Source organism: Ascaphus truei, chromosome 1 (genome assembly GCF_040206685.1).
Source record: "Ascaphus truei isolate aAscTru1 chromosome 1, aAscTru1.hap1, whole genome shotgun sequence".
Lineage (NCBI taxonomy): Eukaryota > Metazoa > Chordata > Amphibia > Anura > Ascaphidae > Ascaphus > Ascaphus truei.
In genome coordinates this window covers 341,939,061-341,964,122 of record NC_134483.1, presented here as the reverse complement: position 1 = coordinate 341,964,122, position 25,062 = coordinate 341,939,061, and the positions used below count along the sequence as shown (strand labels likewise).

Sequence of the window (25,062 nt, the reverse complement as noted above, 5' to 3'; positions counted from 1 at the left end):
CCTTGGGGACTTCAACTGCCACATTGATGACCCATGTCTCCCTTGGGCTTCCCGCTCTAACCTCTTCTTTTGGCCAGTGGATTGCAGCCAGCACACACATGGATGGCCACTACCTAGACCTGGTTTTCACAAAAAAACTTTTCTCTCTAAGATTTCCATTTCCCCCTTTCCTCTCTCTGACCATCACCTCATCTCATTTTCTCCATCTCGTTTCTCCTCTTCTCCATCTCTATCTACCCCTCGCTTCTGCAGAATCCTGCGCTCTATTAATCTACCAACCTTTGATTCCACTTTACGCTCCTCCCTCTCCTCTCTCATTTCAGGTCATTACACTTTGCTCATAATACTCGACCTCTCTGCAGCATTTGACACCGTGGACCACCCTCTTCTCCTCCACATTCTCTATACTCTTGGTGTTCATAACAAAGCTCTATCCTGGATCTCCTCTTACCTCTCCCAATGTACTTTCAGTGTCTTTTCTGCTAACACCTTCTCCTCCTCCATAGATCTCTCTGTTGGGATGCCGCAGGGTTCTGTCCTGGGACCTCTTCTCTTTTCTCTGTACACACTTTCTCTAGGTGACCTAATCACATCCCTTGGGTTTAAGTATCACCTCTATGCTGTCGACACACAAATTTACTTTTCAACAGCTGACCTTACACCTTCTGTAGAGACCAAAGTTTCTGAATGTCTCTCTGCTATATCATCCTGGATGGCCCCACGCCAACTTAAACTTAACATGGCAAAAACAGAGCTCCTCATTCTTCCTCCCAAACCTGGCCTTACTACCTCCTTCCACATTACTGTTGGAAGTACCATCATTCACCCAGTAGCCCAAGCATGCTGCCTGGGGTTCACACTCGACTCCTCTCTCACATTCTCCTCTCACATTCAAAACGTCTCTAAAACCTGTTGCTTTTTCCTCCACAATATTACAAAGATACGCCCTTTCCTCTGTTGCTTGACTGCTAAAACTCTGGCTCAGTCCCTCATTCTCTCCCATCTTTATTACTGTTACCTCCTGCTGTCCGGCCTTCCTGCCTCTCACCTGTCTCCCCTACAATCTATCCTAAACGCTGCTGCCAAAATCACTCTACTTTTTCCAAAATCTGTCTCAGCGTCTCCCCTGCTGAAATCACTCTCCTGGCTTCCTATCAAATCCCGTATCACACACTCAATTCTCCTCCTCACTTTTAAAACTTTACTCTTCTGCTCCTCCTTACATCTCAGCCCTAATTTCTCGCTATGCACCATCCCGACTTTTGCGTTCTGCTCAATGATGTCTTCCCTCTACCCCCTTTGTATCTAAAGCCTTCTCCCATCTTAAACCTTTCTCACTGACTGCCCCCCAACTCTGGTATGCCCTTCCCCTCAATACCTGACTAGCACCCTCTCTAGCCACCTTTAAGTCCAACCTTAAGACACACTTGCTTAAAGAAGAATCTGAGTAGCACCGTGGCTAATACTATACACACGATACATAAAGCTTGGACCCCTGCAGAAGCACTTACCAATATGCCCTCCTACTGTCTCTGTACTTTCCTCCTACATACCAATTAGATTGTAAGCTCTTCGGAGCAGGGACTCCTCTTCCTAAATGTTACATTTATGTCTGAAGCACTTATTCCCATGACTCGCTATATTATTTGTTATTTATATTATTGTCACGTGTATTACTACTGTGAAGCGCTATGTATATTAATGGCGCTATGTAAATAAAGACATACAATTGCTTGAAAGCATCTTTCTTCTATCCATACTATTTATGTGCTGTACTGTATCTTTAAGATGCCTTTAAGTCTTTTTGCTTGAAGTTGGCATTCTAGAAGAACAAGCTTGGCTGCATTATCTCCATAAAATGGTTGTAAACCAATGAGTTTCTGATGATTTATATGATATTTTAATACGTGTTAATATTAATTTAAAGCAATAGGTCTCCCAAAGTACATAATTAAAGCAGTTGGTACAGCTGTATGGCTACCATCACTAAATAAATACCAACTTGGATTATAATAAGACTGACCACCACACATCACGTGCTGGACCAATTTGTATTGAGCTACAATCCACCAACTTATAGTCACAAAACGCAATCCATCTGTTTGGTAAATACTACGTACCGCTGGAAGCTGTCTTGTGGAAGATGTCAAAAAAATTGACATCCATGTATAAATTATGTCTGCTTCACGTTAACAAATATTTTCTTGATAGGCAACAATCTGACACTTCCTGCAAAAACTTTCCACGAACTTTATGGGAAATTTCCCCTTGGGCTATATAATGGAGTTGGATCAATGCACATCACTGTTGTGCAAGGTATGTTCTTTATATATTTGTTTGAGCTATATTTGAGTAAAACTAGGATCAACATGTTTTTATACAAGTGAAATAGTACTTTTATTAAATTATAAAATAAATAGTTGCATGCATCTATGAAAGATGGATAACATCATCCATAATGGCATACCATATACAATATCATAAAACATAAATAATTACATTTATTCTTTACAAAAATGATAAACAAAAACATTAAAATATTAATTTAAATACTTTGGTAGAACATATAGAAAATAAATTATCAACAATTCAACTATTCTTTTAGCTGCATTAATTAAAACATTCCCCACAAATGATATCTGATTATTATTAATACCTTTTTTGCACATTGCAAGAATAGTATACACTCTAGCATATAAAATGAGAAACATACAGGGAATACTGCGATGGAACATAAATAATACACAGGTAAGTGCATTAGACAAAAACAAAGCTGTGCCCAGCGTTCGTAATATTACAAATGTCAAGTTTCTTCCAGGAAATGTTTATTCCTATACCTGAGGAAGAGAGTAGAACTCTCGAAATCTTGTCCTAAAATATCAATTGTCAGTCAAACTAGAAAAGGTACCACCAAGTACTCACGTAAGGACATTCAAAATATGTTTTAGCTTCTACAGTAGCTATATTGATTAGTCACAATCAGTCAAACTTAAATACTGTACAACGATGATCTGTGAATAAGACAGAAGATCTGTTTATGCTCCGATTGCGACAACCAACCAAATATTATATCATAATATTTTTTGTTAGTTTCAACTTTATCTTCAGAAAGGCTTAAATAAATATATAAACAAAATATTTCTAGCAAATGATTCAAGGTTTCTCCATTTCATCCAGTGGGAGCCTGCTGCTTCCTTCATTCTTTTTTACTGCTCAGGACGTGGAGTCTTGGAGCTGCAAAACCAGAGGGAGTTTATATTATTGTTAAATATTTTTGAGAAGGGGGTTAAGAAGAGTCAAATACTTCACATTAACACAGTGTGTGACATTTGTATTATAACTGTCATATACTTTATTGTTTTATGTTATGTGAAGATGCAAATCTCTCAGAGGGGAGGCCTCATAACAGATAGAATGTGTGCATACAGAATTTTCTATTGTAAACAGGCAGGCTTAGACACCTGGATTTTTGTATAGTGTGATACCTGTGATTAGAATAAGCACAGTATCACAGTCGGAATAAAAATCCATGTGCAAGCAATATTGTAATACCTCAAAATAGAACATGGGTCATTACTTGTACACAGTATTCAAGGGTTATTAGAATATGAGAGGCTTTCATTGACTAATGCAAATGTGTCACTAATTTGTATTCCCCAGTATTACAAACGCACCAGAAAATTTTGTAACTCAAGTGCTAGCCCTAATTTCCCATAAACATCTATAAATTGCCATACTGCACTTCACGCCTCAACACAAAGCGAAATTATTTTGTTTGTCCATATACAGTGGCGGCCGCCTTTAGCCTCGTGTGGCCGTTTCAGCGCAACTTTTAAAACCGCGGGCAGATGCAGTGTTTGATGTGGCATGTTCCGGTGTTTAAAGCCGCGGCCGCGTGCATTGTATTAGCGCTGGCTCGGCATGAATGCGGCATGAACGCGGTGAAGTGCGTGGCATTCGCAAAAAATACCCAAACAAAATCGGAGATGTTGGAGAATAAAAGGGGCCGTGACAGTAATTATCAATTAACATTAACATTTCCAGCACATGGTTCTCACCTTTCTAAAATTCTCTTGATGATCTTCTCGACCCATGGAGATGAAGGCTCTAAACATACTTCCTGTCCATTTTTTAAAGTTGCTCTGTGGATTAAAGTAGCACAATTTTATTACATTATTCCATATTCCCTAGGTAAAATTGTAGTTAAAACATCAGTAACGATTTTCTAGATTGTACATTTAATAAAACTTTGCCAAGAATGCTACAGCACTCAAAAAAGCTCAAAATACAAAGGGGACAGGAGGCCTTGAAACGTTATTAATTTGTTAATTTGTTAACAACCTTTGTCCGTATAACTCTTTAAACTCTACATATCTGGAAGAATCTGTGCATGCTAATTGAAGAAGTTTTTGATATCCAAGTAACATGTGAGTTTATCTTTTATTTTGAACTTTTTTTGAATGATGATCTATTCTTGACAAAGTTTTGTGAAGATTTTTTTGTACCTAGTGGCGTGGGTGCAAGATCGGGGGAACTTAATACAAGGCGTATGTAGGACCACTGAGGAAGAGGACTGGGTGAGTGCAAGTGCAAAAGATGTATTGTGGATATCGGTCAATTTAATCAAGTATAAAGGTTCAACGTTTGGATCAAGTATAAGCATCAAAGTTTGAAAACTTGTTTAAGAAAAAAATGACTATACTGTAGCTTGTAACTGTATAAAACTCATGATCCTTAGATTATTTACTTTGGTAAAATGTTGTCAACTTTACATTTTGTGCTGTATTGGGGAATAGTTGTCAAAAGCTTTTCCAAAAGTTCACTTCAGTGTTTGGTAAGTTATTACATCAGAAGCAAACTGATTTTATAAGAAATACTTACATGACTTCCACGTTTTTGCAGTGTGGACCTTTAGGAATAAGCTCAACGTTTTGCATGTGTTTAGGATGAATGATCTTGGTTTCTGTTTTTATACAGCGGCACCTCAGCTCTGTTGCTCTTGCCAGTGACATAGCTGTTAAAGAGATAAAATACTAAGTCAAGAATTAACTATTTCAGCTAGTACGTACATATACAGCTGCAATAACGACCCAAAACATCACACATACTAAAAAGTCAGGAAACAACAAATTACAACCAATGCTCTCTGGGGCAGGGTCTCTTTTAGCCGTATGCTGCTAATAACCTGTTTCGCTTATTCCCAATGTTTGCAATTTATTTACCTTATATAATATAATTATATATAATATAATACAATTATATTAATATAATATTGTTTTAAATATATTATCTTTATTTACCTCATATGGTAATGTTGTATATCTCTGCGTATATTATTGGATCTATATAAATAACATTTTACATACATACAATATGATCTAAATGATATACGTAGACTGTTATCAGTGTCCAGCAATAAGATATCTATTTAACTTACTGGTTATTGATAAATTAAATTAAGCAAGGTACAATGTTTGAGAAACATAAATCACATTGTTAAAACAGACAGTATAATTATTACATAGCCTACAGTATATGCATTAAGGAACATGCTTACCTTCAGACATTGCTGCACACACCAGGCAGACAGCCAGAAAAGTCAGAGCTTGTGTCTTAGTTGCCATGATAACGTAAGCGTGCTTCCTTGTTTTTATGCCTCTGGTTTAAGCTGTGGTGACTGAGCTCTCTTGTCCTTGGTTAGTTCTGTTCACTGACAGTCAGAGTGCTTACTTTTATACCGAGTCTGCAGCCAGCAGGCTGCTTGAATTGCATAACAGGAATTTCCAGACTCTGTAAGACCCTTGTCACGCCACAATTGAATCACAGGATGCAGTCGAATTCTCTTCTAACTATACAAGTTTATATACTACATTATATCACAATAAGCTTTCTATTGCAGTTATACTAAAATCAAAATGTCCTAAAATGCCGAAGCTTAAACATAAGTATTATTTTAGCTTATTTTTCTTTGAGATGTCATTATTTGGTATTGAATTGTATGTGGTCCGTAAAGCTAAATGAAGTCTTGGGAAACCCCAGCTTTTGGGAAACTTCCCAGGCACATGTGGCTATACAGACTCACACATTACTTTCCAAGGAGAAATCCACTTACAACATGTTTATTCAAGGGCATTGTGTTGTTTATATCCTTCACACTACAATTTCACATCATATTTTACCAATCTTTTTAATAACTGAATATAATGTGGGGCAAATTATTTCACAAGGGTAATAAAGATAACATTTAAACTAAAAACATAAAAATTTAAAAGAATACATTTGTTACCTTTAATTTGTAGACACTGAGTTTGAAAAGGCTTAAAAATGTGTCAGTAGTAACTTAAACATTTATTTTAAAATGTTTACACGGTACTTGTGAAATTTTGTAAAAAATACTCCAATCACATATATTTAGGTTTTAACCTATTATAATTATTATGTCACTGCCATTCATTCACTTTGGTCATTGGGGTGTCTGCCTCATTACAGGAGCGCTGATATATTTTTCTCAAAAATATTATGTAAATGATAATATTTTGTAAATAAATAATTGAAAAAATACATGTAATAATTACTTTCAGCGTGAAATCATATCACTGTAATAGTTACTTTTAGCATGAAACCATGTACACATACCCAAGTTATGTTTGATAAAAATAAACAATTGTTCTGTTCTTATGTAGTAAAATGCACATATATCAGAGGAACTTGATCAACTATGGCAGGCCTGCACAACTCGTAAAGCGAGAAGGACCGAACTGCTCCAAGGAAAAAAAAATTGGGCCGCACGGGTAAAATCCTCCTCATCATCATCATCATCATCATCATCATCTCTCCTCCAGCACCTCTCATCATCATCATCATCATCATCCTCATATATCTCCTCCAGCACCCCTCATCATCATCCTCATATCTCCCCCAGAACCCCTCACTATAAACCTTTGCGATACTCCCCATCTATCTCTCATACCCCCATCTCCCCCTCACCCACACACATAATACTCCCTCTCCACATCAAACACACAATACCCCCCTGCACACCACACACATCCCACCCCCCTGCACCTCACATCCTTCTCCCCCCCTGCACCTCACACCACTCTCCCCCCCTGCACCTCACACCACTCTCTCCCCTGCACCTCACACCACTTTCCCCCCCTGCACCTCACACCACTCTCCCCCCCTGCACCTCACACCACTCTCCCCCCGTGCACCTCACACCACTCTCCCCCCCTGCACCTCACACCACTCTCCCCCCCTGCACCTCACACCACTCTCCCCCCTGCACCTCACACCACTCTCCCCCCATGCACCTCACACCACTCTCCCCCCCTGCACCTCACACCACTCTCCCCCCCTGCACCTCACACCACTCTCCCCCCCCTGCACCTCACACCACTCTCCCCCCCTGCACCTCACACCACTCTCCCCCCCTGCACCTCACACCACTCTCCCCCCCTGCACCTCACACCACTCTCTCCCCCTGCACCTCACATCACTCTCCCCCCCTGCACCTCACATCACTCTCTCCCCCTGCACCTCACATCACTCTCTCCCCTTGCACCTCACATCACTCTCCCCCCCTGCACCTCACATCACTCTCCCCCTGCACCTCACATCACTCTCCCCCCATGCACCTCACATCACTCTCCCCCCCCTGCACCTCACATCACTCTCCCCCCCTGCACCTCACATCACTCTCCCCCCTGCACCTCACATCACTCTCCCCCCTGCACCTCACATCACTCTCTCCCCTTGCACCTCACATCACTCTCCCCCCCTGCACCTCACATCACTCTCCCCTCCTGCACCTCACATCACTCTCCCCCCCTGCACCTCACATCACTCTCCCCCCTGCACCTCACATCACTCTCTCCCCTTGCACCTCACATCACTCTCTCCTGCACCTCCAATCACCCCTGCACCTCACATCACCCCTCCTGCACATCACCTCCCCCCTCCTGCACATCACATCCCCTGCACCTCACCCCCCCTGCACCTCCAATGACCCCCGTGCACCTCCAATGACCCCCTGCACCTCCAATCACCCCCCTGCACCTCCAACCACCCCCTGCACCTCCAATCACCCCTGCACCTCACATCACCCCTTCTGCACATCACCTCCCCCTCCTGCACATCACCTCCCCTGCACCTCACCCCCCTGCACCTCACCCCCCCTGCACCTCCAATGACCCCCCTGCACCTCACCCCCTGCACCTCACATCACCCCTCCTGCACATCACCTCCCCTGCACCTCACCCTCCTGCACCTCACCCCCCCTGCACCTCACCTCACTCCCCTGCACCTCACCTCAATGCACCTCACCTCACCCCCCTGCACCGCACCTCAATGTACCTCACCCCCCTGCACCTCACCTCAATGCACCTCACCTCACCCCCTGCACCTCACCCCCCTGCACCTCACCCCCCTGCACCTCACCTCAATGCACCTCACCTCACCTCACCCCCCTGCACATATCCACGTTGGGATCAGGGGGGGGGGGAGCGGCCGCAGAAGAGCTCAGCTGGCTGTGACTTCCCCCTCCGTCCCACGTTGCGAGCGGGGGGTGGGGGGGGGGGAGGGAGCGGGCCCTGCGCATGCGCGCCGCCATTTTTTTTTTTCAAAGTTTTTTTTTTTTTTTTTTAAATCTCATCGAGGGCCGCATGTGGCCCGCGGGCCGTGTGTTGTGCAGCCCTGAACTATGGCAATGGGTTTTTAGACCCATTAGAATATGCTGCAGCTTCCACATGTGTTTAAAAAAATACCATATCAATGAAAGATTGGCAGTCTCTTTGAACATTAACGTAATACTCTCTGCTGACAAGTGATTTAGAATGTAAATGCATTTCCTGGTCTTTGTACTTTTGCAGTTTAGCTCCTGATAACACCATCCTTTTTTTCCCAAGAACTGTGATCAACTTTGTCATGAATGCCACGTAAGAAAGTTGCCTCATGAGGGTCACTGGTATCCTGCAGCTGTGCTTGGATCGTTCCTGGGGATCTTACCCCATAATCCAGCACTCCAAACAGCTACAGCTGATGCTGCACACAGACCACAGCTCTGCCGGATGCCCAAGACCCCTGCACTGGGTCTTCTCAGATACCCTCTGCTGACTCTCAGAATAACTTGCTTTGAGGCTGGGAAGAAGGCAATAGTTATACATCTGTTAAAATCAGGGCAAAGCTGCTCATTATGGGGGAAAACAATAGTCCTGGTCTCTGCACATGGTCCAGGCATAGTTGATGAGATTACTGAAGTTGAAGGTGGGCCAGGAAGCACAAGATGACTTGCCCAAATATGGTCATTACTATCCTTAGCAGAGTCCTCAGGATAAAGACATGTACAGGAAAATGCCCATACATGGACATCCCCCTCCCCAGGCATAGAATGCCTGATACAACCGAAGGGTTGCAACTATCTTGCAGAGCAAGTTCTGTTAACCCTTAGCGTTCTGAGAAATGGCTTTCACGCAACAGTTAAACCACCATAAATAATACAACACAATTCAATGTAGATTGAAAGACACAGGCACAAGCTGTATCACCGCTTTCATGTATTGCTCATACAATATGCAGGCTAGGGCATTTGGTTGCATCTGTTTGGCCTCAACTAAGTCACCACCAGAGTTTAGCTGCAACTCACCTTGCCACAGGAACATCTCACCACCTTCACCGCCAAGGTAAGCCCCTAACCTTACCATAACAACCCCTAATATTAACCCCCTAATACTAACCCCTACACTAAAAACCTTAGCTCCTTACCCTAAAACCCCTTACCTTAAACTCCTTACCCCCTTATCCTTATTCCCTAGCCTACAAAGCTAGTCCCTTACCCTAAAACCCCTTACGTTAATTTACCTTATTGGTAAAACGAGTGTCGAACAGCGGAGAAGTTGCAGCTAAGGGTCCCTCTGTGGCCAAACGCTGGCGGATACTTGGTTGTGACCAAATGTCCGATTATGTACAATACACACTTTAATAAGGGGGCAAGACCCTGATGCCCAACATTAACCCCATGGCTACCTACATTAACCCTGATAAGAATAGGCAGCAGGATAGAAGTTCCTATGAATTTTAGGAAGTCTTGCTGCCCATTTTGTCATAATGAAGTCTAGGAAATGTACCTAAAAACATTTTCAGACAAGGAATATAATAGTCCTTATTGACTCAGATGGGCATGTGTATTTATTTCCACGTATGTTTTAAAGTAGTAATCCAAGCTGATCTCAATTTTTACCTACACCATGGGGTCCACAGAGCTTATCCGTGCTTCCTAACATTCGAGGACCCAAAACAAAAAATGGCTGCAGGGTCTTGCTCATGTGGCCATTAAAAAGTTACAGCAACTTTCTTTTCGTGACTTCATGGCCAGATTTATAGTTTTTTGTATCAAAATCGGCAGAAAAAATAACTACAAATATTGCAGGCGAGCTGCGGGGTCACATGTGGTAACTCCTAGGACTAAAGTAGACAGATGGAAGTGATATATTTAAAGGGTAACATATGGGTGGCTTGGCCAGTTTATTACCATCATTAAGTAATTAAAGATAATGTTTTAAGTGTGTAAAGTTTGGAAACATGCCGAGATGAGAGGGTGGGGTTTCCTGTAGCTGCTCCCTTTGGCTTATGTCATTGTGTTTTCAGCAATAGTTTGCAAAACCACAGCTCCTCCTCTCATAAACATGTATTGGCTCTTTGATAAGAATGGCCTATGGTCAGATAAACAGAACACAGAGCAAAAACAGAAATTTGTAACTCAAATACAAACTAAACAAACGGAATAGTGTACAAGTGAATGTAATGGTTTACGGTAGGCAGGGGGAGCTATGGGGTGGGGGTGGGGGGGTGAGGAGTGTGTGACCCCTCTACCAGCGTATCTGGGAGTAAGCTCTCCCTTGATGCACAAGGGAAAAAGAGAAAAAAGGAAAAACACAATAATGTGATACTGTATAAAACATTTTAATGATGAATACATAATAATCATTAATCATTAATATGTTTTATAGTCAATCAAGTCAAAATTGATTTCAAAGAAAGGACTATGCATCATGCGTTTGAAGCCTTTATACATACAACACATACTTTATAAAGGTTTGTACTACTTTTTAACACAAAAATGTGACAACATTTTTAGTTAAATATGATATTCAGTGACAGATTTCAGATTAGGCTCGAGCGTAGGGTGGCACAATTTGGGGTTAGTAATTTTTCTGTTTCCCATATAAAGAGGTTAAACCGGCGCCAAAAAAAGGGTAAATACCAGTCCTGTTATGACAGTCCAAATACAGTCCTTGGGATGATGAATGGTGATGAATCTCACCTCAGCAATGCATATATGAAAAAGAGAAAAAGAAAAAGAAAGAGAATAATGGTGCAGTAAATCAACACAGGAGGGGGAAGGAAGGGGGGGGGGGAAACACAGATATTAGCAACAAGAACAACAAACAGAGCATACAAACATGAAACACAAGCACGGCCTAAAAAATAATACAAAGCTTATTTATTAGCGTGGACATGTGTATTAACCGCATCCGGAGGGGCAAAATTGCAACCCTACTTACGAAATGCTGGAAAGGTACAGGCAGATCTGCTGTAAGCAGCTGGGCTTTCAGGATGGCGACCGGAGCACTTGTGCTGGCGTCTACACGTGACTGGGGAATCAGGCGGATGTCTCCGATGCCGAGGCCTCTGGGCGGACGTGACGTCACCCCCGTTGTGTACTCTCCACCGGCTCACAGGACTCCAGTCCTCCAGTCCTCCTTAACAGCCGCAATGTCGCCGTACCTCGGTTAAAACACTTGTAGGAGACTGCAGAATTTCTCCTTTGAAACTGCAGACTGTACCACAGTAAAAACACTCTAAAACTTGGAACTTCCCGACGCGTTTCGTACGCATGCGCGTACTTCTTCAAGGGATGTGCTTGTCTGATAGTCTCTAGGATATATATACCCTTGATCCAACCGCTGCATGATAAAAATCTATATCTGCAACAAAAAAGAGCCAAGGAGCGATATGATGCACTAACATTACCTCAATCAATTCCTATCACGGTCAGCAATAGGTATACATTGCTGTCTGATATAGGATCAGAGAGTGATGTGGAGAGCATCTCGTATACACCACTCCCTACACCAGCCGTTAAATCATACTTTTCTTTTTTAGAGTGGAGGAAGGAAAGAGATCACATCTTCCCAGAGGTGGAAATAATCAAACATGTATCAGAAATCCAACCTCCACAAAATTACAAAAAAAGAAAGACAGGACCCGAGGGAGAAGAGGAGGTACTAGTAGAAATCGGGTAAAAATTACAAAAGAGTATCCGAATATTTTTAATATAAGTCAGTACCAGCTCACCGACATTGAGAAAAAAGTACTCAACAAGGGACTTAAGTTTGCTCCAGTCTGTGGACCAAATAGTTTTAATCTCTACATAGATGTTCACAAATTTGCCCGTAAACTCGCCCTGAAAAAATACTTTGCTAGGGATAAAATTACTAACCAAATTAATCCCATTCAAGAGGTACGCAGCACTGCTGATCCTCAAGAAAAAACTTTCAAAAAAGCATCCACGTTCTATCCTAAGTTCGCACAAGGACATTTAGTAAGTTCCTTTGTAGAAATGGTCAGCGTGGATTTAGAGAACTCATGTAGAACGTATAAAATCAAAAAAGATAATTTTAACATTAAAGAAAAAGAGGCAGTCCAAAATTTAGAGAATAATGACTCGATTGTCATCAAATCGGCTGATAAGGGTGGGGGTATTGTGGTCATGGACAAAGAATATTATTTAAAAGAGTCCATGAGATTACTGGGAGATGAGACCACATACCTCCCCCTTAACAGTGACCCTTTGATACATTTCAAAGCCGAACTGGAAGAACTGTTGACTTCTGGCGTAGATAGTGGGGCATTATGTGAGGAAGAGTTCAAATTTCTGTCTGTTCAGTTTCCACGTACACCGTTATTTTACTTTATACCCAAAATTCACAAAAATCTAACTGCACCTCCAGGGAGACCTATTATTTCTGGAATTTCTTCCCTCACTTCAAATCTTTCACAATTTATAGATCACCATCTTCAACCTATAGTCACTGGTGGTAAGTCCTATTTGCGAGACACGACACATACGCTACAAATTTTAAAAGATCTTAAATGGCAGCAAGGATACATTTTAGCTACGGCTGATGTAACATCATTATATACAGTTATTGACCATCATCAAGGATGCCAGGCCGTGTCTCGCAAACTGGAACACTCCAGTGGCTATTCGCGCACTAAGAGGGATTTTTTGATGGAGAGTATTTGGTTTATTTTAACACACAATTATTTCACATTTAATTCTCACTATTATATTCAGAAATGTGGTACCGCCATGGGCACGAGGTTTGCCCCTAGTTATGCCAACTTATTCATGGACAGTTGGGAGGAGGAGTTTATTTGGAACAACTGTCCTCTAGGGGCAGACCTGGTGCTCTGGCGGCGCTACATTGATGATGTGATTTTCATTTGGTCAGGCACTCAGGATTCTTTAAATGATTTTTGCACTTATTTAAATGACAATCACCTTAATTTAAAATTCACTTGTAGTTTTAGTACTGAACACATCGATTTTTTGGACCTCCACATATATGTCAAAGATGATATATTGCACACTAAAACCTTCTTCAAGCCTGTGCAGGCAAATAACTATGTGCGCGCGGATAGTCACCATAATCCACAATGGCTGCGAAACATTCCAAAGGGACAACTGGTACGTCTTAAACGTAACTGTTCAGAAGACGAGATTTTTAAAAAACAAGCAGAAGATCTAAAACATAAATTTATTAATAGAAAATATAATGAGTTTGAATTAAATGAGGCTTTCAATCAGGTCAATGTGATTAATAGAGACACTTTACTTCAACATGAGGTTAAAAAAAAGGAAATAATAAATAAACATCACAATCAGGTAGCGTTCATCACTCAATATAATGAGATGGCGCCAAAAATTAAACAAATTATAAACAAGTATTGGCCTATTTTATTACAAGATGAAGTATTGGCAGATATCCTTCCAAAAAAAGCCAACATTATATTTTCCAAGGCTAATAACTTAAAATCCAAACTAGCCCCTAGTTGTCCAGTGAACCAAAGAAAGCAGAAACTAGGAGGGAATTTAAAAGGTTTCTTCACCTGTGCAAAATGCGTAGCATGTTCATTTAGTAAAAATTCAAAAAAATTTACATCTAATGTTACTAATAGGAGTTACCCCATATACAATTTCATTAACTGCCATTCCACATACATTATATACTTATTGCAATGCCCTTGTGGCTTGCAATATGTGGGCAGAACAGGGAGAACTTTCCAGAGACGTGTCTATGAGCACATTTACAATATCAGAAGGGGCTTAGTGACACATAGTGTCTCACACCATTTTTCTCTGTACCATGATAAGAATCCCAAGGGTCTTATCTGCCAGGCAATAGAGCAGGTTGATGTTAACCCTAGAGGGGGGAGTAGACTCCAGCAGGCCAGTATACGTGAGGCTTACTGGATATATGAACTTAAAACTCTCTCCCCTAAAGGAATGAACATCGATTTTGAACTCAAAGCCTTTTTATAATCATTTGAAGTCATTTATCTGTTCTGCCACTGTATATATTTTTAATGTCTTTTTAATGTCTTTTTAAATGTTTTTTAAATGTTTTTAACGTTCTTTCTCCCTTTTCTGTTATCCCAAACTAATGTTGTATGTTTGTTATGTATGTAGATTAGCATAGGCCTTTGTCTATGTGCTGTTGTCTATTAGCCCAAATTGGGGTTAATACCACTTATCCAATTAACTAATCAGGACTTTGGATCAAGGGTATATATATCCTAGAGACTATCAGACAAGCACATCCCTTGAAGAAGTACGCGCATGCGTACGAAACGCGTCGGGAAGTTCCAAGTTTTAGAGTGTTTTTACTGTGGTACAGTCTGCAGTTTCAAAGGAGAAATTCTGCAGTCTCCTACAAGTGTTTTAACCGAGGTACGGCGACATTGCGGCTGTTAAGGAGGACTGGAGGACTGGAGTCCTGTGAGCCGGTGGAGAGTACACAACGGGGGTGACGTCACGTCCGCCCAGAGGCCTCGGCATCGGAGACATCCGCCTGATTCCCCAGTCACGTGTAGACGCCAGCACAAGTGCTCCGGTCGCCATCCTGAAAGCCCAGCTGCTTACAGCAGATCTGCCTGTACCTTTCCAGCATTTCGTAAGTAGGGTTGCAATTCTGCCCCTCCGGATGCGGTTAATACACATGTCCACGCTAATAAATAAGCTTTGTATTATTTTTTAGGCCGTGCTTGTGTTTCATGTTTGTATGCTCTGTTTGTTGTTCTTGTTGCTAATATCTGTGTTTCCCCCCCCCCCTTCCTTCCCCCTCCTGTGTTGATTTACTGCACCATTATTCTCTTTCTTTTTCTTTTTCTCTTTTTCATATATGCATTGCTGAGGTGAGATTCATCACCATTCATCATCCCAAGGACTGTATTTGGACTGTCATAACAGGACTGGTATTTACCCTTTTTTTGGCGCCGGTTTAACCTCTTTTTTTTTTCATTTGTTCCCCTGACTGGTTGTACTACCAGTCTTTCACCTGGCTGCCTGAACATTTATATTTATAATTCTAGCGCTGTTTTGCACCTATTCTCTTTTTTCCATATAAAGAGGCCTGCTTTTGACCCACTGATTGCCGGGGGAGAGCGTGGGGCCTCTGTGAGGTCTCTTACATTCTCCTTCGCACAGCCCTCCTCCTTCAGTAACATCGCGGCATCAAATGACACTGCAACGTCACATGACAAGTTGCCATGACAACAGGACGGTACATAGTGCTGCGTTGTCATGGAAACGTGTAGTCACATGACGTTGTGGCGTCATTTGATGCCGCAACACTGCAGAAGGAGGCGGCCCAGGTGGGAAAAAGGTAACTGCCTATGGGCGTCAAAATTGTAAACCCGCCACTGATTATATTAATACATACGCTCCTTGACTGTCAGCCATTCCTCCATTCACCAGCCCCAAAGATAAAAAAAATTGTTGATTTAAAAATCCGGACTTTTAGTATGGTTATATTTGTTTGTGGAAATCAATAAAAGGTATAAATACATTAAACAAATGGTTTCACTTACAGCTAAGTTAAGATCTACAGTGGGTTTCTGTCAGAATGAGAACAACAATCTGTAACCTGATCAGGGAATCAGTACTGTATGTGTTGCAATAAAGTGAAAGCATTAAAACATGTCACAAGACTGTCACACTAACATTTTAACAGCTGGTTTATAATTTACCACAGCAATTTTCAGCTGGGGTGTTTTTTTGGGCCCCTCTGCAAAACTGTTTAAAGGTCCCCCCCCCACGCCAATAAAAAACACAATAAATCTAGTTTCCACCTGGCGACCTTGCGAGCCCCCCCCCCCCCCCTTACACACCTCCTCGCTCTCATCCCCCTCAATTTCTCTCCCCGTTCTCACACACACCCTCTCCTCTCATCTGCTCCTTCCCCTATTATCTATTTCTCCAACCCCACTCATTGTCTCCCTCTCTCCCCCGTCTCTCACTCCCCCCCTCTATTACACCTCCTCTCTTAACCCTGCATTTCTATCTCCCTTACACCCCCCCCCCCATCCTCACTAAAAAGGTGAGTTTGGTATTCTCTCTCCCATCAAGCAAAGGATTAACTCTTCGGTGGTCCCATTCAAATGCATGGACCACCACAGCGTTGTACCTTCCAAGCTGCAAACATTGATGTTCATGAGGCTGCCGAGTGGTCGCAATTGAACCCCTGTTTTCGGCAGCCACAGAACAGTAAGTCTTGCTACATCTGTTACAGACCTTTTAATATATAGCCCTCTATGATAATGTAATGATCCAAAAGGTCCATTATTGGTGATTAGAGTAGTAGATTGTGAGCTCTTTCAATGTTTGGGGATTTAAGAGGTTAAATACTTTTCTCAGGGTAGATGCTATGGGACACACCCAAAGAAGATTGTTGCCCTAACAAGCTCAAGACTCAAAACTAACAGGTGTTGCAAAACCCAGCTATACAATTTAGGTGGGTGGTGCACAATCAAGGAATCTAATAAGCACAAATAATCACAATACAGAGAGACATTCTCAATACATTGGCACTCTTTATTGTGCAGAAGGAAATGAACACACAGGACTGACACTTCTTCACATACAAATATCTGAAAGATTTGCAAACCTGAAAAGTTTTCAGAGTGTTTATTAGGGATATTAGCATCTACATTTTTGAGAGGGCTACTGTGTGTACTTCTCGTGTGTGTGTCATTCCATTTTTTCAGCCCTGCAGTGTGATGTGAATTAGTATTGGAACTTATATATATATTTTAAGCATGTAGTGTTCCATACATTGATTAGAGATCAATAATGCTGTGATTGTTGTCACTAGTTTAAAAGAGACCTACTGTACAGACACTTTTCAGGTTTGCAAACCTTTGAAATATCAGCTACGTCCTTGTAGCTCACACTGATCATGTGCTGCACTTTTCTATAAATATATGCCTTATTTAGCTGTGGATATATCTTGGGGATCTAATAGTTGTATGTGAAGAGGTGTCAATCCTGTGTGGTCATTTCCGTCTTCACAATATATTTTTAAACATTGATGAATGAATGATATGTGTAATAAAGGTAACTGGAGGGTGTCAATCTATTGAAAAATTCTCTCTCTATTGTTATTATTATAGTTGCTATATAAACATGTGTAAGGACTAAGGGGTACATTCTATATACTCCAATGCAGACATTTCGACCATTTTGAGGAAATAAATCTCCATTGTCACCAATGGGATTTTTAGGCCAAAGATATTGTGAATAGCTGCTTTGGCGTATACTTGCCCCAAAAGATTTTAGATAGTACACTGTTCAGAGGCATAATTATTCTGGCACTTTCATTAAAGAAAATAACAGAAAGAAATACATTTTGGGGGCTACCTGAAACCTTTACCTAGAAGCACACCCTCTGTCTTTTGTTTATACTTTGTCACATGCCCAGTAGCACTCCTTTTTGACATAAATATATACAGTATATGGTGAGGTGGGTCTGGGTTTTGAGCTTACAGGGGTTTTGTATGTGTATCTTTTTCTGATTTCATTAAGCATACCTGGAGGACACAATCATCAGAGCCAAATATTGTATACAAGGGATGATCTTCGCCCTTGAAAAAACACAAATTACATCTTCATTTTTGAGTGCATTACAGATTGATTTTTGAACACTGCTAGATGCTGTGATATATTGCACAAGTCTGTTTATTTAGAGCTGCGTTACATCTAGGGGTTGTATGTTGCTATTAATTACTCTAAATACACTCATTTGATTTTGATAATGTTGTGAAGTCATTTGCACTCATTTTTCTACCACAATGTATAGATGTGATGGTCAAATTCCACGATTGGGGGGATGATGCACATGCATCCGTATGTATTCAGAAGCTATTTATGTGGTACTAGAGGTAAAATTAATTGAATATACATCGGTACTGCATTTTATTTCAGACATCACACACAAATACCCAGTAAGCTCATTAAGCCCCAAAAGTAACCACAAAATATATATATACAGCTCAACCCCGTTATAGCGCGATCCGCTATAACACGGATCCGCAATTACCGCGGTTTGAGCGTGGACCCCAAAATAAAAAAAGGGTTTTTTTTGCACACACTCACAGCACACTGCACACACTCACAGCACACTGTACACACTCACAGCACACTGCACACACTTACAGCACATTGCACACTCTCACAGCACACGTTCCACACACTCACAGCACACACTCACAGCACACACACACTCGCAGACCCCCCCTCCCCCTCCCTAACTTTGATTTCGGCTGCTGAGATCGGAGCGGGTCTGGTGGGGGGGTCAGAGTAGGGCTGGCGGGGGGGGATCGGAGCGGGGCTGGCATTGGAGCGGGGCTGGCGAGGGGTGATTGGAGTGGGGCTGGTGGGGGGTGATTGGAGCGGGGCTGACTGGGTGATAGGAGCGGGGTTGGCGGGGGTTGATTGGAGCGGGGCTGGCGGGGGGTGATTGAAGCGGGGCTGGCATTGAGCGGGTCTGGCGGGGGAGGGGATTGGAGCGGGGCTGGCGGGGGGAAGTGAGGCTGCTTATTGAAGTGCGAGGGGAGTTACGGGAGGCTGCTGCGGAAAGTGCGAGGGGAGTTACGGTGGCTGCTTTGGGACATGTAGGGCTGGGGGACTTGTAGGGCTGCCGGCGCCTCACTCCACCTCTTCCACCTCCTCTCTCCTCCCCCCCCCCCATTGATCGGGCACACGGCGGCCATTTTTTTAATTAGCGCGACCCAAGTTATAGCGTGGTCAGATCGGGTGGCCCCCAAGTACCACGCTATAACGGGGTTGAGCTGTATGTGTATAAATGTAAAAACGGAGTGCTACTGGGCATGGCAATATATACTATAAACAAACACAAACAGAGTCCAGTGCTACATCCAATGGCACAAATACACAGTGAAATACCAATATATTCTCTAGTAAAAAGGGTCATTTAGTTTAACCCTTTGGCCAAGCGTTTTAAGCCTGCTGCCACTTACAAGGCATGACCATAGCAGGGCCTAACACTGGAAGAATGATCATATTTGATCTGTCATTTGACAGATCAAATATGATCATTCTTCCAAGTATTGTACAGGTTACTAGGAATTTTAATCCGTGTTAGGCCCTGCTATGGTCCGCATTAAGTCCTCTTGTTTTGGTGTCAAAGAGTCTTATCATTCTGAGTTCAAATGTTTTCCGATCTTGGGTGCATTTAAACATTCCATTGAGGAATTTAAAAAGAAAATCATGTATGAGTGATCTGGTTGTGAGAAATGATGTCCCACTGGTGAGCAGTATCTTCCTTCTTCGTGGTGGAGTATAGAGTGTCTGCGCATATTCATTCTGCCTTGACGTTTTGGTCTGGTTTCCCTAATGTAGCATCCTTGGTCACATTTGCTGCACTGAATCATATACACCACATTCCTGGATGGGCAGCTGTATGATCCTTTAATATTGAGTGTTCCATGGTTGTGACTGGCTGTGGGATCTTGGCATATATGTTTGCAGAGTTTGCAACGTGTGTTGTTGCACGGTTTTGTGCCATTATCAGTGTCTTTAAGTTTGTTATGAAGTTTTCTGTTGACTAATTTCTGTTTGAGGTTTGGTGTTTCCGGAACGTAAGAATCGGAGGTTTGGGAAAGATTTCTTTTAATGTCACATCCTCTGCCAGCATGGGTTTCAGAAAAAGAATGTTAAGGAATGTCCTGTGGTGCCTGTGTTATATTTGTTTCCTAAGGTCAATAAAAGACCTGTGTAACTCCCCGGGCCATCTGATTGTATCCGGGGTGGATTCCTCGTTACACTACTTGGTAACTTTTGTGGAGGGCTATTTCCAGTCATTTGTAAAACAAATACCTACATGTATTTTAGATACCACAGATTTCCTAAATTAGGCGTGAAAAGTTAATGATTTAAAATATACTGCTTGGTTGCACGTCATTGATGTGCAATTTTTATGTACTGTGGAAGATATACATGGAGGCAGGGAGTGCTTAGTAACAAGTGACATATTGCAGGCTAAAATTCATTATTTTTGTAAATAATTTTTTTGAACTAAAAATTATATTAGATTTGACACCAAGTTTTATCTTCGTTTACAGGGTACCACGATGAGTGCCAAACAGGAACAATTATGCAAATATTTCATGTTTAGTATGATATTAAAATAAACATTTGGGGGAAATTATCATTTTAAGGACCACATTAAAGTTTTATAGAAGATACACTCCAATGCAACTACAACACACATCACTGCGAAATGCTCAAAGAACTAGATTGGTCATCACTCAAGTCTAGGCGCAAAGTTTACCTTTCCTGTCTTGCCTTTAAATTCTTTATGGGCAAGCTACCCAGCTATCTGAACAAGCTCCTCACCTCTACCACATGCAGCACTTATCACCTGAGATCAGACTCCAAAAGACTGTTCATGGTCCCAAGGCTCAACAAAGTATCCAGCCGCTCCTCCTTTTCTTACCGTGCACCCCAAAACTGGTACAACCTACCAGAGACTCTCACATCCACCACCAGTTTAAGTTATTTCAAATCTAAGGCTGTCTCACATTTTAATCTGGTCTGTAACTGTTTCATACGCCCATAATATATATTTTCTTTAACTGTGCATGCAATGTCTTGTATATAATGTATACCCTGTTCATTTATGTAACGGTATTTGTAACCATGTATTATTTGTCTTAATTCTGTGCCCAGGACATACTTGAAAACGAGAGGTAACTCTCAATGTATTACTTCCTGGTAAAATATTTTATAAATAAAAAAATAAATACAGTATATTCTTTTGTGTGGCCAGGGACAAGGGAAGATCTATATACCCTATTTATTCAATTCTAAGACGCACCTTTTTTCCGATTTTCACATGTCTGAAATCGGGGTGCGTCTTAGAATCGATGTATTAAAATAAAATAATAATAAAGGCAAGTGTCTATAGCACTAACCCCCTTCTTTTCACTTATCATATTTCAGGAGAGGTCCCATGTCAGTGGAGGACGAAGCGGCGGCGGGAATGCGTCGGGTGTGTGGCGGGAGTGGTCCCAAGTCTGCAGGTGAATGAAGATAAGACAGAGGGTGGGCGTTCGGTGGTGGCAGGAGATCATAATAGCAGGAGAGTCAAGCAGGAGCAGAGCGGCATGGTGGAACGGCTTGGGAGGTGCACACTGTAACCGGAAGTCAGACACCTGTCAACTTCCGGTGTTACAGTTTGCACCTCCCAAGCCACTTCCCTATGCCGCTAAGCTCCTGCTCAGCTCTTCTGCTATTATGTTCTGCTTCCGCCGCCACCGCACGCCGTCCACTGTCTTCTTATCTTCATTCACCTGCAGACTTGGACCTATCCCGTCGCACTCCAGCCCACTATCCATCTTCAACCATCTGCAGGTGTGGGACCTCTCCATCCGCCGCCGCCCGCTTCATCCTCCGCTGACATGGGACCTCTCCTGAAACATGGTAAGTGAAAAAGTAATTTCCCTCGATTGTAAGGGCCAAATCGATGGTGCGTCTTACAATCGATGGCATCTTACAATCGAGGAAATACGGTAATATGATTCAATGTGCTAATAATACTCTTCATCCCATCCTTTAAAAAAAAATAATAATATATGTTTTGGTAATACAAAATGGTAATACAGGCAGTCCTCGTTTTACAACGCTTCGCTTTACAACGAATTGCTTATCCAACGCTATGCAATGCATACCTATATTCATTTTTACAACGCCAAATGGCTTATCCAACGCTCTTACGACGCTTTGCAACGTTGTGTATGTGTGTATATATATACAAATTCACATAAACGTTGCAAAGCGTTGTAAGAGCGTATATATATAATATTATATTATACTATATAATATATTATTTATTATGTTATATTATATATATAATACAGTATATACACTATATAATTTATGTGTGTGCTGCATATCTTATTGTCTGCATAAAATATTTGGTGTATTTTAGTGTTAAAAATGCCTTCAGGAACGGAATCTTTCATTTAAACAGTGTTCCTATGGGAAAACGTGTTTCGCTTTACAACGTTTCGCTTTACAACGCCATTTTGAGTAACGCATTGTGTAGGATAACCGAGGACTGCCTGTACAATGTATTCAAGGTTCGTAGGATTGCAGATAATATTGATAAGAGGAACAAACAGAAGTGTTTTTTTTTAATAAATTTAAAGTGAGAGGCCATGGTGAATAAAGAATAATAGCAGTAATAGAAAAGGTTAAGGGAGTTGATAGAAATAATTTATTACAGAAAAATTGAAACAAAAAAAGAGGAATTAACAACAAAAACATGTGTGTGTCCACATACAGTATACTGAGCAGACGTACGATAGAAGACATATTGAAACATTGGGAAATATTGAACTATGATGATAAGTTTTATCATCTGCTTAAGAAAAAGCCCTTGTTCTCTTTTAACAAAGGGGAATGAGTTTGTGGGATAGATTAATAAGATCTAACGTTTCTATGCGGGAGGAGAAACTTTTGGCTAAGTCAAAAAACCTTTATGTAGGCCAAAGGGATCACATTTTCCTAAATCAATGTAACCCCTTCGTTTTTACCTTATTCTGACACCCTGTCACGGTTGTGCTCACCACAAACCAGGACCGGACCGCGGGCTGAGGTGGGGTTGTATAATCACCGACCTGAGACCACGTGGTCGGATTCGGAATGCGCAGTTCGTCGTCGTACGTAGTAGGGTCGGGACTGGAGAAGGCAGCATAGTCAGTGGACGAGCCAGGGTCTGAATTGGAGACATCAGGGAGAACGTTATCCAGGCAGAGTTTCAGCAACGGGTAGTCAAGTAGGTCCCGCTTCAGCGTAGTAGCTGCAGGGCGGGAGCGGGTACTGCACGTGCGGCGACCATGGCCCATGGTACTGGTCTCTGGAAGGGGGAGGCAGACCGGAGTGGGCACACCGCCAGGCAGCACTGATAAACCAGTGCTTCAGCACAGGAGTCCAGAACGAGCCTGTGCAAGGAGAGAGAGCTACAGACCCCAGGACTAGCAGACCGGCCTCTGCTAAGGGAAGAGCAGCAGGCCTAAGAAAACAGGGGAAAGGTGTAGATCATCGGGAAGCACAAACATGTGAAAACAGAAAGATATTCTGATGGTGCAATATTGTTAAAACAAAAAATGTGAAAATAGTAGTATCAAGTCGATATGTAGAATACTCACAAACATGAGATGGATAGTATACACGTAATGGTATCTTTGGAGGGTGATCCGCCAGCACTGCGGTGAATTACAAATAATCCCAATGGGAATGTACACTCCGGTGAACCTTAGTGTAAAACAAGAGAACCGGACATAGTGCAGACTGTATATAATATTTATAAAAGGTAAGTAAAATCCAATACACTCACATGATGAAAAGTGTAAACAAGCATTTAGATCTCACACAGCGGATCTCGGCAGCAGGATCAGTGGTTTCTCTGCTTCCCCTTTGTTGTGGCGTGCGTGTCACGGATGCGTCTCACCGATAGCGGACGTGACGTCATCCGCTTCCAGGGGTTCCGGACGGTTGTGGATTTGATTGGTCAACGTCACTCTACGCGTTTCACCTTCCTCGGTTTCGTCAGGAGTATTGTTGACTGAATACCTGGAGCATATATACTCTATACTGAGTTCCCATAGGTGGATACTTAACAAGGTAATGATGTTTACAATGTCTGAGATAGCCAAGATGTAATGAATGCGGATGCTTAATCACTCTATATCAAACATATGTAGAGCCCAAATATGTAGTGATATACTTTAATTAAAACATGACAATTGATAAAAACATAAGTTGTAGTAAAAATATAATAAAAAGCAAATTTAAAAAACATATTGATAGATTGACCAATATTAGGGAAATCATCAAATACTAGATAAATATATCAGTGTTAATTAAGCGACTTATACAGATGAATTGGAGGCACAATCTAATAAGGGAACAGAAACAAAGTGTTAGGTTACACATTAATTAGAGAAACGGTTTGATGTCAAACCCTAAGTTTAAACCAGAGGGAGACATGGTTTTGAGTTCGAACATCCAAAATGATTCCCTCTTAATGAGGGCTAAGTTTCTATTGCCCCCCCTCCAGTGGGGCATAACCTGTTCTATTGCTTTAAAAGTGAACCCTTTCGGATTGGAATTATGCACTAATAAAAAATGATTTGAAACACTGTGAGTGGTGAGTTTTCTTTTTATGTTACCAAGGTGTTCCAATATACGTGTCTTAAGGGGACGAATAGTTTTACCTATATATTGTAAACCGCAGTCACACTCAATGAGGTAGATTACAAAATTTGATCTGCAGTTTAAATGCTGTTTAATGTTATAGGATTTTTGTGTAGTAGTAGACTTAAAACTGTTAGCTGTTTTAGAACTATAATGGCAGGCAGTGCACATCTTACAACTCACTGCTGCACTGCTAGGCTGCGAGCGGTTGTGACGCGAGC

General features: G+C 41.7%; 2 protein-coding genes and 1 long non-coding RNA gene across 3 annotated transcripts in view; all 3 read right to left on the bottom strand.

Annotated features, from left to right (window-relative positions):
• LOC142499220 (alveolar macrophage chemotactic factor-like) overlaps positions 1 to 25,062 on the bottom strand; it is a 106,786-nt gene that overhangs the window by 72,993 nt on the left and 8,731 nt on the right. The window lies entirely within an intron of this gene.
• LOC142499226 (interleukin-8-like) lies at positions 2,477 to 5,763 on the bottom strand. Its single transcript, XM_075608286.1, has 4 exons — positions 5,558 to 5,763; positions 4,882 to 5,014; positions 4,059 to 4,142; positions 2,477 to 3,234 (listed from the first exon to the last, which is right to left on the bottom strand). The coding sequence occupies exons 1-4, from the start codon at positions 5,622 to 5,624 to the stop codon at positions 3,207 to 3,209; spliced, it is 312 nt and encodes a 103-aa protein (XP_075464401.1). The 5' UTR covers positions 5,625 to 5,763; the 3' UTR covers positions 2,477 to 3,206.
• On the bottom strand, positions 22,845 to 24,412 carry LOC142470963 (uncharacterized). Its single transcript, XR_012789356.1, has 2 exons — positions 23,794 to 24,412; positions 22,845 to 23,586 (listed from the first exon to the last, which is right to left on the bottom strand). It is a non-coding gene; the product is annotated as an uncharacterized LOC142470963 (long non-coding RNA).

Coding starts and splice junctions, on each gene's coding strand:
- LOC142499226 (XM_075608286.1), bottom strand. CDS start 5,624: ATGGCAACTAAGACACAAGCTCTGACTTTTCTGGCTGTCTGCCTGGTG. Junction 4,143..4,881: donor TGCAAAAACGTGGAAGTCAT/GTAAGTATTTCT, acceptor TTTAATCCACAG/AGCAACTTTAAAAAATGGAC. Junction 3,235..4,058: donor ATCAAGAGAATTTTAGAAAG/GTGAGAACCATG, acceptor CTGGTTTTGCAG/CTCCAAGACTCCACGTCCTG.